This window comes from Pipistrellus kuhlii, unplaced genomic scaffold, assembly GCF_014108245.1.
Source record: "Pipistrellus kuhlii isolate mPipKuh1 unplaced genomic scaffold, mPipKuh1.p scaffold_m20_p_25, whole genome shotgun sequence".
NCBI classification, from domain to species: Eukaryota; Metazoa; Chordata; class Mammalia; order Chiroptera; family Vespertilionidae; genus Pipistrellus; species Pipistrellus kuhlii.
Window position 1 is genome coordinate 8,115,777 of NW_023425524.1, and position 13,544 is coordinate 8,129,320.

Consider the following 13,544-nt stretch of genomic DNA (forward strand, 5'->3'; position numbering starts at 1 on the left):
TTTCCTGACCATTCTGCAGCCTGATGTGTCTGGATGGGCCTGCTGAGAAATGTTCCTCAGAACTTCCCCTGACTTCTAAGATATATGTCTGAGTGCTTGTTTCCACAAATTCCTTATGTGTCCACTTCAAAAGATAAGACCCAGCCCTGTCAAATTTTAGAATTCCAAGAACAAAGGGGAAGACCCTAAAAAAGTATAGAAAGGCAAGCCATTTAAGTAATCAATGTGTCACTCTCATTAGTAACCCTGAATACAAACAGATTGGAGAAAATGCTGACCAGGCTCTGAAGTCTCTGCCCAGACAAATTATAAAACAAATGTGTTAAAGATATTTTTGAATTTCGGGATCTCAAAAGAATTATTTTCAGATGCACTTGGACAAAGAGTACTTACTGAAGAATATATGTTAGCAAAACAAGATCAAAGTATTAGATCCAGTAAATGCTGCTTCAACCCAGAGAGAAATGAAGGGAAAGCCCAGCAAACAAGTGCTAGATTACCTCTGCATTCACTACATGGAAACCATGGTGAAGGGCCATTTCAGCTACCTATTGGAAAAGTTAGAACACTAAACAAATTTTCAAAATAAAATATTAACTCTAGAGAAAGTATTATAAATATACATTTATCAAAGAAAACAATCTTAGTATAATAACTGGCTCAGTAGTAAACAATATATACATGTTAATAATAATATGAACACTAGCCGAAACCGGTTTAGCTCAGTGGTAGAGCATCGGTCTGTGGACTGAAAGGTCCCAGGTTCGATTCCAATCAGGGGCATGTACGTTGGTTGCGGGCACATCCCCAGTGGGGTGTGTGCAAGAGGCAGCTGGTCGATGTTTCTCTCTCATTGACGTTTCTATTGGGTAGGCAGCTAAGTAATTGCGGGTTTCACACACATATGGCTTCAGTTGAATTTTTAGGTTTGCAGACGTAGTACAAATGTAAAACACATTTTGTTATTTGGTAGTTGGCTATTCAGCTGTTAATCAGTGAAAAAAGTTTTTTGATCTGTTTTGTAGTTTTCGTTTGGCGTTCGTTGAAAAATGGAAAATCAAAAGGAACATTTTCGTCATATTTTGCTTTTTTATTTCCACAAGGGAAAAACGCATTGCAAGCTCATAAAAAGTTATGTGCTGTTTATGGTGACGAAGCCTTAAAAGAACGGCAGTGTCAAAATTGGTTTGTCAAATTTCGTTCTGGTGATTTTTCACTCAAAGATGAAAAACGCTCTGGTCGTCCAGTTGAAGTTGATGACGCCCTAATCAAAGCAATAATCAATTCGGACTGTCACAGTACAACACGTGAGATTGCAGAGAAGCTTCATGTATCACATACATGCATTGAAAATCACTTAAAACAACTTGGCTATGTTCAAAAACTCGATACATGGGTTCCTCACGAACTGAAAGAATCACAGTTAACGCAACGCATTAGCAGCTGCGATTTGCTAAAGAAACATAATGAAAATGATCCATTTTTAAAATGACTGATAACTGGCGATGAAAAATGGATTGTTTAAAACAATATCAAGCGGAAAAGATCGTGGAGCAGGCCAGGTGAACCAACTCAAACAACATCAAAAGCTGATATTCATCAAAAGAAGGTTTTGTTATCAGTTTGGTGGGATTACAAAGGAATTGTCTACTTTGAACTCTTACCAACCAACCGAACGATCAATTCTGATGTCTACATTGAACAACTAATGAAATTAAACAATGCAGTTGAAGAAAAGCGGCCCGAATTGACAAATCGAAAAGGTGTTGTATTCCATCATGACAATGCAAGGCCACACACATCTTTGGTCACTCGGCAAAAATTAATGGAGCTTGGTTGGGATGTTTTGCCACATCCACCATATAGTCCTGACCTTGCACCATCTGATTACTTTTTGTTTCGATCTTTACAAAACTCCTTGAATGGTAAAAATTTCAATAATGATGATGATGTCAAATCGTACCTGATTCAGTTTTTTGCTAATAAAAACCAGAAGTTTTTTGAACGTGGGATTATGATGCTGCCTGAAAGATGGTAAAAGGTCATTGATCAAAATGGGCAATACATTACAGAATAAAGTTATTTAGTTCCATGAAAAAATTGTCTTTGATTTTCTTTAAAAAATCCGCAAGTACTTAGTTGCCGACCCAATAGCTATCTCTCTCCCTTCCTCTCTGTAAAAAATCAATAAAATATATTTTAAAAAAATAATATAAACACTAGTTAGCTAAACATTGTGACATTTGAAAGAAAAGATGCGTCAGAAGGTACAGTATACGCTATGAGAGATAGCAGTTTCATCTGTTGTATAAGAAGCCAATGTGTAAAAGTTATACTTAAGAATATTTATTTGAGAATATGAAGGAGCAGTAAGAGTCAAGACTGTTTTCCTTCACCCAGCCAGTGTTGCTCATGGGTTGAGTATCAGCCTATGAATTAGGAGGTCATGGTTCAATTCCTGGTCAAGGCACATGCCCAGATTGTGGGCTCAATCCCCAGTAGAGGGTGTGCAGAAGGCAGCCAATTGATGATTCTCTCTCATTATGGATGTTTCTAGCTCTAGCTCTTCCTTCCTCCCTGAAATCAATAAAAACTTAAAAAAAAAAAAAAAAAGATAGTTATCCTTTGGGAACAAGAGTAAAGAATGAGGAGAAATGGGTAGCATTTTAATACTATTTGATTTATTTTACCCAGGTTTATGTTGATAAATTTTTTTTAAGTTGTAAAGATGATAAATGCCAACACTCTGCAAGATGGATGGGAGAAGAGAGACCATTTAATTCTTTTCTTTCTTTTTTTTAAATATATATATATATATTTTTAATATTTTTATTGATTTTTCACAGAGAGGAAGGGAGAGGGATAGAGAGCTAGAAACATCAATGAGAGAGATACATCGACCAGCTGCCTCCTGCACATCCCCCACCAGGGATGTGCCTGCAACCAAGGTATATGCCCTTGACAAGAATCGAACCTGGGACCTTTCAGTCCACAGGCCGACAGTCTATCCACTGAGCCAAACCGGTTTCGGCTAATTCTTATATTTTCTGTCCTTTTCTTAGGGCCTGGCATATCTCAGTACCAATGGCAGCAAATGATATAATAAAAGATATCAAAGGAAATCAGGTGACTTTTCAAGATTGCTTTGTTTCAGATGTCCTTTTCCTGCTGGGTTTTCCTTGGTTGACAATCCCTGAGATTCCTGGCTTTTTACCAATCTCTTCACCACGTGGCAGTCAGTTAATGATAGTCTCGGCTGCCTGTGTTCCATCATCTATTGTTCTGGTAGCCCATATGGAGACCTTCCAAACCAACGATTCATTTCGCACTTGGACAACAATCAGAGTGCCTCCAGGCATCCTGACTGACGAAGAAAGAAGCAATGTGTCTGGTGTGAGCATATCCCCTGATGGCGTATTTTTTTTAATCAATGGTGTCCTCTATCTAAAAAATACTACCACATTTGTAAAACTGGGAAGCAAGGAAAATATTCCTGATGGTGGAATTATTGGCCTTACAACAAGAAAATGGTGTTGGATAAACTATTTATTGAAGGTTAGTAAAATATTACACATACTAGAGGCCCGGTGCACAGTATTTATGCACAGGGTGAGGGGGTGTCCCTCAGCCCAGCCTGCACCCTCTCCAATCTGGGACCCCTCGAGGGATGTTCAACTGCCTGTTTAGACCCAATCCCACTGGGCAGTCAGACATTCCTCTCACAATTCAGGACTGCTGGCTCCCAACTGCTCACCTGCCTGCCTTCCTGATTGCCCCTAACGGCTTCTGCCTGACAGCCTGATCACCCCCTAACCACTCCCATGTCAGCCTGATTGATGTCTAACTGCTTCCCTGCCAGCCTGGTCACCCCTAACTGCCTTCCCCTGCAGGATTGATTGCCTCCAACTGCCCTCGCTTGCAGACCTGGACCCTCTCAACTGCCCTTCCTTGCAGGCCTGGTGTCTCCCAACTGCCCTCCCCTGCTGGCCATCTTGTGTCCACCTGGGGGCAGGATCTTTGACCACATGGGGGCAGCCATCTTGTGTGTTGGAGTGATGGTCAATCTGCGTATTACTCTTTTATTAGATAGGATAGAGGCCTGGTGCATGTGTGAGGGCCAGCCGGTTTGCTCTGAAGGGTGTGCCGGATCAGGGTGGGGGTTCCCTTGGGGCGAGGGACCTGTGGTGGTTTGCAGACCAGCCATGCCCCGCTGGCGACCCAAGGGGAGGCCCTGGTATCTGGAATTTATTTACCTTCTACAATTGAAACTTTGTAGCCTGGAGCCAAGCCAAGCCCCCTGCTCGCTCAGTGTCTGCCGCCATATCTGTCTGGATTTGTTTACCTTCTATAATTGAAACTTTATATCCTTGAGTGGAGTCCTATGCTGACAAGGGCAGGTGGAAAGCTTGGCTTCCTGCATTGCCTGTTCTCTCCAGCTCCGTGGCTGCCACCATTTTTCTTGGGATTTATCTTCTATAATTGAAACTTTGTATCCTTGAGGGGAGGCCTAAGCTGGCCAGGGTGTGTGGAAAGCTTGGCTTCCTCTATTGCTGGGGAAGACCAAGCCTCTCAATTGCTATCTGTGGTTACAGCCATCTTGGTTGGATTAATTTGCATACTCACTCTGATTGGCTGGTGGGTGTAGCAGAGTAGTGGTTAATTTGCATATTACTCTTTTATTAGGTAGGATGTATTCACACTTACACATTTAAATATTCACCATACCTTTCAATTCAGTGAAATATTAGACTATACTCTGTAAGATTTTGTGCAGAATTATTTTACATGGCTGAAAATAGCTCTATCTTCCTGACCTAACTTCTCAGAGCCCTTTACAGAGCTGAACCTCTGATAACAGAGAATAAAATGAATCTTGTGTATTATTGCACAGTGTCATATAGTTATATTATGAGAGTTTTATTTTGTCTTGTCATAGGCAAAAGATCAAAAAGTTATTTTCCACAAACAAAAACTCCCGTGTGCTCTCAAAAATGAATTAACTCTTTAGTTTCTGACAATAGAGTGAATAAGATATCCTTAAGTTAGAGCATTACAGAACACCTGAAATGCTGCATAAAAAATTTTAAACTTCTTTAGGCACATAACTGGGCCTCTGTGGAAATAAGGAAAATTTCAAGAGGAAAGCGGAGTCCTGTAGCACTAATTCAGAGACATAAGCAAATGCCAAGATCTCGGCTCCGAGGCCAGTGCTGGTCCCAAGCTTTTAGACATCTGGTATTTAAAACAAAGCCTGGGACCTGAACAAAGGAGGGCATCTGCTAATTCTTTTACATAAAACAGGAACCTTCCAAAATTTCCCAACATAATTAAATGTATCTCCACTTTAACTCTTAAAAGGCCAGAAAAAGTCTTGTCCTTGGAATTCATGACCAAAAAACAACCCACATGGACTTTGGGGCCCAAATTCACAGCGGGCCAAGAAATACCAAGTCTAGCCGAAACCGGTTTGGCTCAGTGGTAGAGCATCGGTCTACGGACTGAGGGGTCCCAGGTTCGATTCCTGTCGGGGGCATGTATATTGGTTGCGGGCACATCCCCTGTAGGGGTTGTGCAGGAGGCAGCTGGTCAGTGTTTCTCTCTTATCGATGTTTCTAGCTCTCTATCCCTCTCTCCTCCTCTCTGTAAAAAATCAATAAAATATATTTTTAAAAAAAGAAAAAGAAATACCAAGTCTTGTACCAGGCAGAAGCAAACACAAATCCCTCCTGGAGGAACAAACCATAAAGTTAGGCTTTGAAAACTTTCCACAAATAATATTCTGGCAAAACTGAGCTCATATTCAAAAGGCAAATATATGAAGAAGTACGATGTAACAGGAGTCAGCAGAAACAATAAAGAGCAGAATCATTCCTGCGAGGACATCAGATGTTGGGACTGACAGATATGACATATTTTTACTGGACTTAAATAAATTGATAAAAAGTCTATCAAGCCAGAACTGGTTTGGCTCAATAGATAGAGCGTCTGCCTGTGGACTGAAAAGTCCCAGGCTCGATTCCGGTCAAGGGCATATATCTTGGTTGCGGGTACATCTCCAGTAGGGGTTGTGCAGGAAGCAGCTGATCGATGTTTCTCTCTCATCAATGTTTCTAGCTCTCTATCCCTCTCCTTTCCTTTCTGTAAAAAATCAATAATATATATATAATATATATATTTTTTAAAGTCTATCAAATGTCAAGGCAATTAGTAATACTAAAAGCAAGGAATTCATTATCATAAAATTTAGGATAGTAGTTATCCTGAAAGGAAAGATGTAGTAATTGGGAAACAATGAGTGGCATTTGGGAGTTCTGACAAGATTCTATTTGTTAGACTCTGCTTTGTGATAAATCTTTTAGCTACATATATTTCCATTTGGTCCATTTCTATATGTGAATTCTATTTCAAATATATCAATATATAAGAATAAATGTTGAAATATGACATTTGATGTAGTAAACTTAGATAAAACTAATAACTGCAATATAAAATTCAATGGAAAGTTTAAATAGAAGATTGGATACAACAAAAATACTTAAATTTATAAATTAGATAAGAAATGAAATAAAATGAAAAGATGAGAGAAAAGGGGATGGAAAACAGAGTAGAAGAGAGAGATGAGTGGAAAAGAGAAAATCCAATATATATCTAATCAGAATTCCAAAATAAAAGATTAATAAAATGGGAGAGAGCTGAGAATGTTTCAGAGTTCAATAAAGATATCAATACTAAATCCCAAAATACTAATAAATTCTGATTGATACAGGAAAAAAAGGAAGTCCACTGAGATACAAAATAATGATATTGCATGGTATCAGAAACTAATAAGAGGTATCAAAAATATTCAAACAGACAATACAAATTATAAATAAAGACAATACAACAACTGGATGAGATGAATGGAAGTCAGAAGATTGTGAAATACTTAAATAGCTGAGGGCCCTAACCGGTGTGGCTCAGTGGATAGAGCAGGTTCGATTCCAGTCAAGGGCATGTACCTTGGTTGCGGTCACATCCTCAGTAGGAGGTGTGCAGGAGGCAGCTGATGGATGGTTCTCTCTCATTGATGTTTCTAACTCTCTATCCTTCTCCCTTGCTCTCTGTAAAAAAATCAATAAAAAATATTTTTTTAAGTACCTTGGTTGCGTGCACATCCCCATTAGGAGGTGTGCAGGAGGCAGCTGATGGATGATTCTCTCTTATCGATGTTTCTGACTCTTTCTCATTGCTCTCTGTAAAAAAACATCAATAAAATATATATTTTTAAAAGAATTAGAAACAGCTGGAGAAGGGCCTACTGAATGAAATTAGGACCACTGGATTTCAGACGTAGTCTCTGAATAGCCTTTGTCTCTAACAGACTGGGCCCACAAAAGGGAAGTATTGATTTGTTTAAAGTTTTAATTTCTCTCTTCCCTTTATCTGATACCCACAGAAGCTAGAATTAAAAAATAATAATAATTAATGTTTGAGGTGTCATTATAGATCGATCTTAGTAAACAGCAAGGTCAAAGAGGCACTCCTGACCAGAGTAAATATATACATAGGAAAAGAGAAGATCGATAGTCTTTGAAGAATTAAAAAGGAATTAAGATTAATTATTTCTACTGATAAAAAATAAAATTACTGGAATAATTTCTTTTTATTGTAATATGACATATTTCTATGCCATATATTTCTGCGCCTGAAGTATTTTTCAAAAATGTATGAAAAAAGAAACCATTCTAGTTACTATGTTTTACCTTTTTAAATTTTATTTTATTGTCTAAAATATTACAAATAGTAGTACATATGTCTCCTTTTTCCCTCCCATTGACCTTCCCCAGGCCTCCCCTACCTAACCTCTCCCCGCGCCCCACTCTCCCTCACCCCTGGCACCTGCCCTCACCCCCTCTCCAGTGTCTTGCGTCCATTGGTTATGCTTATATGCATACATACAAGTCCTTTGGTTGATCTCTTACCTCCCCCACCCCTGCAACCCTCCCCAGCCTTCATGCTGTAATTTTCTCTGCCTCTATATCTATCTTTTTGTTCATCAGGTTATAATGTTCTTTATTATCCATAAATGAGTGAGATCATGTGGTATTTTTCTTTCACTGCCTGGCTTATTTCACTTAGCATAATGCTTTCTAGTTCCATCCATGCTGTTGCAAATATAATAGTAAGAATTCCTTCTTTTTTACATTGCATAGATGTACCATCGTTTTCTAATCCATTCATCTGCTGATCGGCACTTAGGCTGTTTCCAAATCCTAGCTATTGTAAATTGTGCTGCTAGGAATATAGGGGTGCATATATCCTTTCTGATTGGTGTTTCTGTTTTCTTGGGATATATTCCTAGGAGTGGGATTACTGGGTCAAATGGCAGTTCCATTTTTAAATTTTTTAAGGAACGCCATACTGTTCCCCACAGTGGCTGCACCAGTCTGCATTCCCACCAGCAGTGCATGAGGGTTTCCTTTATTCTGCATCCTCTCCAGGTCTTGTCATTTGTTGATTTGTTGATGAGAGCCATTCTGGTAGGTGTGAGATGGTACTTCATTGTTGTTTTGATTTGCATCTCTCAGATAATTAGTGACCTTGAGTATCCTATCTAATAAAGGGTAATATGCAAATTAACCATCACTCCATCACAAAAATGGCAGCATCCATAGCTACAAGATGGTGATGCCCAGTCCCCTCAGTTCTACCAGAGTCCCCCAGTCCTGGGGGAGCAGCCACTGAGAGCCGGCAGTGTGAGCAGCCTGGTGGAATGCTTGCTTTGTTGCTGTGGCAATGAGGCAAGGGTCCCGCCCCTGCCAAGGAGGTCCTCCCGGGGGGGGGGGGGGGAGCTGCCAGGTCCCACAGAGAGCTACTGGCGTACGAATTCGTGTGGGCTACCAGTGTTTTCATATGTCTCTTTGCTTTCTGAATGTCCTCTTTCGAAAAGTGTCTATTTAGGTCCTTTGCCCTTTTTTCTTTCTTTTTTTTTTTTATTGAGTTTTTTATCTTCCTTTTGTTAAGTTGTCTGAATTCCCTGTAAATATTGGAGATTAAATCCTTATCAAAGATAATATTGGCAAATATGTTCTCCCATGCAGTGGGCTTTCTTGTTGTTTTGTTGATGGTTTCTTTTGCTGTGCAGAAGCTTTTTATTCTGATGTAGTCCCATTTGTTTATTTTCTCCTTAGTTTCCATTGCCCTAGGAGCTGTGCTGGCAAAGATATTGCTACGACACATGTCTGATGTTTTGCTGTCTATGGAGTCTTGTCTGATTTTTTTTATGGTTTTCCATCTTACATTTAAGTCCTTTATCCATTTTAAGTTTATTTTTATGTATGGTGTAAGTTGGTGATCTTCCTTCCTTTTTATTTTTTTATTTTTATGTATCTGACCAAATTTCCCAGCACCATTTATTTATTTTTTTATTTTTATTTTTTTTTTGCTCTTTATTTTTATTTATTTATTTTTTTAAATATATTTTATTGATTTTTTTTTGCCCCCCTCCTTCCCTCCCACACATCCCCTCCCTCCCCAGAGTTTTGTGTCCATTGGTTGTACTTATATGCATGTATACAAGTCCTTCGGTTGATCTATTATCTCTCCCAGATCTTCCTCCCCTCCCTGCTGTAATTTGACAGTCTACTTGTTGATATACTGTCTCTATATCTATCTTTTGGTTCATCAGTTTATAATGTTCTTTATCATCCACAAATGAGTGAGGTCATGTGGTGTTTCTCTTTCATTGATTGGCTTATTTCACTCAGCATGATGTTCTCCAATTCCATCCAGGTTGCTGCAAATGATGAGAATTCCTTCTTTTTTATGGCAGCATAGTATTCCATTGTGTAGATGTACCATAGTTTTTGGATCCAATCATCTGCTGATGGGCACCTAGGCTGTTTCCAAATTCTGGCTATTGTAGATTGTGCTGCTATGAACATAGGGGTGCATATATCCTTTCTGATTGGTGTTTCTAGTTTCTTGGGATATATTCCTAGAAGTGGGATTAGTGGGTCAAATGGGAGTTCCATTTTCAGTTTTTTGAGGAAACTCCACACTGTTCTCCACAGTGGTTGCACCAGTCTGCATTCCCACCAGCAGTGCACGAGGATTCCTTTTTCTCCGCAACCTCGCCAACACTTGTCGTTTGTTGACTTGTTGATGTTGGCCATTCTGACAGGTGTGAGATGATACCGCATTGTTGTTTTGATTTGCATCTCTCGGACAATTAGTGACTTTGAGCATGTTTTCATGTGCCTTTTGGCCTTCCTTCTGTCTTCTTTTGAAAATGTTCTATTTAGGTCCATTGCCCATTTTTTAATTGGATTATTCATCTTCCTTTTATTTAGTTGTATAAGCTGTTTGTAGATGTTGGAGATTAAACCTTTATCAGTGGTATCATTTGCAAATATGTTCTCCCACACAGTGGGCTTTCTTGTTGTTTTGTTGATGGTTTTTTTTTTTTTTGCTGTAAAAAAGCTTTTTATTTTGATGTAGTCCCATTTGTTTATTTTCTCTTTAGCTTCCATTGCCCTAGGGGTAGTATCAGTGAAGAAGTTCTTTTGGCATACGTCTGAGATTTTGCTGCCTGTGGATGCTTCTAGTATTTTTATGGTTTCCCGTTTGATGTTTAAGTCCTGTATCCATTTTGAGTTTATTTTTGTGAATGGTGTAAGTTGGTGATCTAGTTTCATTCTTTTGCAAGTGTCTGTCCAATTTTCCCAACACCATTTATTGAAGAAACTGTCTTGACTCCATTGTATATTCGTGCCTCCTTTGTCAAATATTAATTGAGCATAGTGATTTGGGTTGATATCTGGGTTCTCGATTCGATTCCATTGATCTATATGTCTGTTCATGTGACCAAATTTCCCAGCACCATTTATTAAAGAGACAGTTTTGACTCCATTATATGCTCTTGCCTCCTTTGTCAAATATTAATTATTGAGTATGATGGCTTGGGTCAATTTCTAGATTCTCTATTCTGTTCCATCCTATATAATAAAGATGTAATATACAAATAGTCATTACGCCATGTAGCGTAATGACTGACCACTTAATGACCAGATCATGGATCAGCAGGAGGTTGGGGCAGCGAGCTACTAGCAGGTAGTGGAGAGCTACAGAGGGGGCAGGGCAGCAAGCTGTGGGAGGAGTGGAGGGGGGGGGAGGGGGGGAGCAGGGGACTAGAGGAGGGTGGGGCAGCAGGCAAAGAGCTACTGGAGGACAGCAGTGAGCTATTAGCAAGGAATTGGCACGCAGATTCATGTGCAGGGCTACTGGTTGGTCTATATGTCTGTTCTTCTGCCAGTACCAGGTAGTTTTGAGAACCATGGCTTGGTAATATAGCTTGATATCTGGTATTGTGATCCTTCCAACTTTGTTCTTCTTTCTCAAAATAGCTGTGGCTATTCGGGGTATTTTTTATTCCAGATGAATTTTTGGAGAGCTTGGTCTAGATCTTTGAACTATGTTTTACTTTTAAATATAGCAAGTTAGAAGACAAGAATTGTTAGGACTATCCCTAAAAATTGAAGATATTCTAATTATTTTCTATTCTCCATTTTCCAGGCTAATAAAAGAAGCAACTTGGCAATCTGGACAAGAGATGCAGTTTATCTTGGATATGATTCTCTTGAATTTGTTGAAATAACAAATATGAAAAAAGTGAGGGAATCTATATATATACCCTCAATTGCTACTCTGAGTATACACAGTATTGTGTATACAGCGCATCCTTTTGAATTTGGCATGTTTTTAAGTTACTGTCTTACATGTAATGTCATGAAACAAATTTACCTAGGGATATATAATGAAGATTCGAGACAGTGGTTGCTCAAAGACTTTTCATTAAATGTCACAAGGGACACTTTTATAACTCCACATTTTGTATATTCATCAATGCCAGAATTAATACTATGGGACAAACACAGGATCTACTATTCTTATCACGATTTCTCTGCTAATGGAGTTATACAGACACCTACAGAATTTGGGAATCTTTCAAAATTATCAGATGACAGTGTTATTCATGATGTTTATTTAGGTGAGGCATTCTCATTGTGCAAAAAAAAAATGCTCTTGATTTCATAATAGATGACTTTCTTATGAAGATGTAGCAAATTTAAATGTACATTAAATACTGATAGGTAAAGGGGAATTCTTATCACCTAAAATGGGTATCAAATTCTACTAACATTAACTATGATCTTTATAGCAAAATGGCAAACTCGAGTTCTTTTTCCCCCCCCAGATTATTTGGCCAATCAGCAGATATGAAATAAGAACTACATGTGCATCTTCAGTGTAGGAGGTGACATGGTCTCATTCGTTTCCTAGGGCTCCTGTAACAAACTACACAAGCTGGGTGGTTTAATACAACAGCAATGTATTGTCTCCCAGTTCTGGAGGCTGGAAGTCTGCTTTCAAGGTGTCAGCAATGCCATGCTCCCTCTGATACCCGAGGAGGAATCTTTCCTTCCTCTCCCTAGCTTCTGGTGGCTTCTAGCAAACCGTGCATCCCTTGGCTTGCAGCCACATCATTCCAATCGATCATCACATAGCACGCTCCCCGTGACTTCACGTGCCATCTTGTTTTAAGGACAACAGGGCTCCCCTACTCTGGTATGCCCTTGTCTTAACCAAGCACAGCTGTAATGACCCTATCTCAAAAAAAAAGGGGGGGGGGGCACATTCCAAAGTAGTAATGAGAGTTAGAACTTCAATGTCTTTCTTGGGGGGTACCTAGGGCTCCAGGATGGCAGTTCACCAGCCCGAGGCTGGCCAGCTAGGAAGTGGCAGAAGCAGCGCCTGAACTTGAGCCTTCTTGCTCAGCATATCATGGGACGGTGTGGGGACCCCCGGGCTAGAAGTGGCCCACCAAGAATGTTGTATCTGAAAAGAAAGCAATGAAGTGAACTAAATGTTCATTTCATAAAGATGCCTATAGAACCAAAGTGGTTAAGAGACTGTCTATGAACCTCTAAGACTTAAACATAATACTCTATTAAGGGAAGAAAACTTATTATTTAGAAGAAATGCCCACCCCACCCCATTCTTTTTATTTATTTATTTATTTATTTATTTATTTATTTATTTTGTTTTCCTTCTCTTTTTATTTTTTAAATTAAATTATTATCTGTGTACATATTTTACCTTCCCCCCCCCCATTCATACCCTCCCTCCCCAGAGTTTTGTGTCCATTGGTTGTACTTATATGCATGTATACAAGACTTTCGGTTGATCTCTTATCTTCCCCAGATCTCCCTACCCTCCCCACTGTAATTTGACCATCTGATTGTTGCTTTACTGTCTCTATATCTATCTTTTGGTTCATCGGTTTATGTTCTTTATTATGCATAAATGAGTGAGGTCATGTGGTGTTTCTCTTTCATTGACTGGCTTATTTCACTCAGCATGATATTCTCCAATTCCATCCAGGTTGCTGCAAATGATGAGAATTTCTTCTTTTTTTATGGCAGCATAGTATTCCATTGTGTAGATGTACCATGAACCTCTAAGTCTTAAACATAATACTCTATTAAGGGAAGAAAACTTATTAT

The 13,544-nt window shown here is 39.2% G+C and overlaps 1 protein-coding gene across 1 annotated transcript in view; it reads left to right on the plus strand.

The window, feature by feature from the left end:
• The window catches only part of CATSPERE (catsper channel auxiliary subunit epsilon), a 76,934-nt gene that overhangs the window by 31,765 nt on the left and 31,625 nt on the right, over nucleotides 1-13,544 (plus strand). The window contains exons 9-10 of the mRNA XM_036453626.2: nucleotides 3,063-3,555; nucleotides 11,554-12,028. Coding sequence (XP_036309519.1) covers nucleotides 3,063-3,555; nucleotides 11,554-12,028 — 968 coding nt within the window. The remainder of the gene's footprint in view (nucleotides 1-3,062; nucleotides 3,556-11,553; nucleotides 12,029-13,544) is intronic.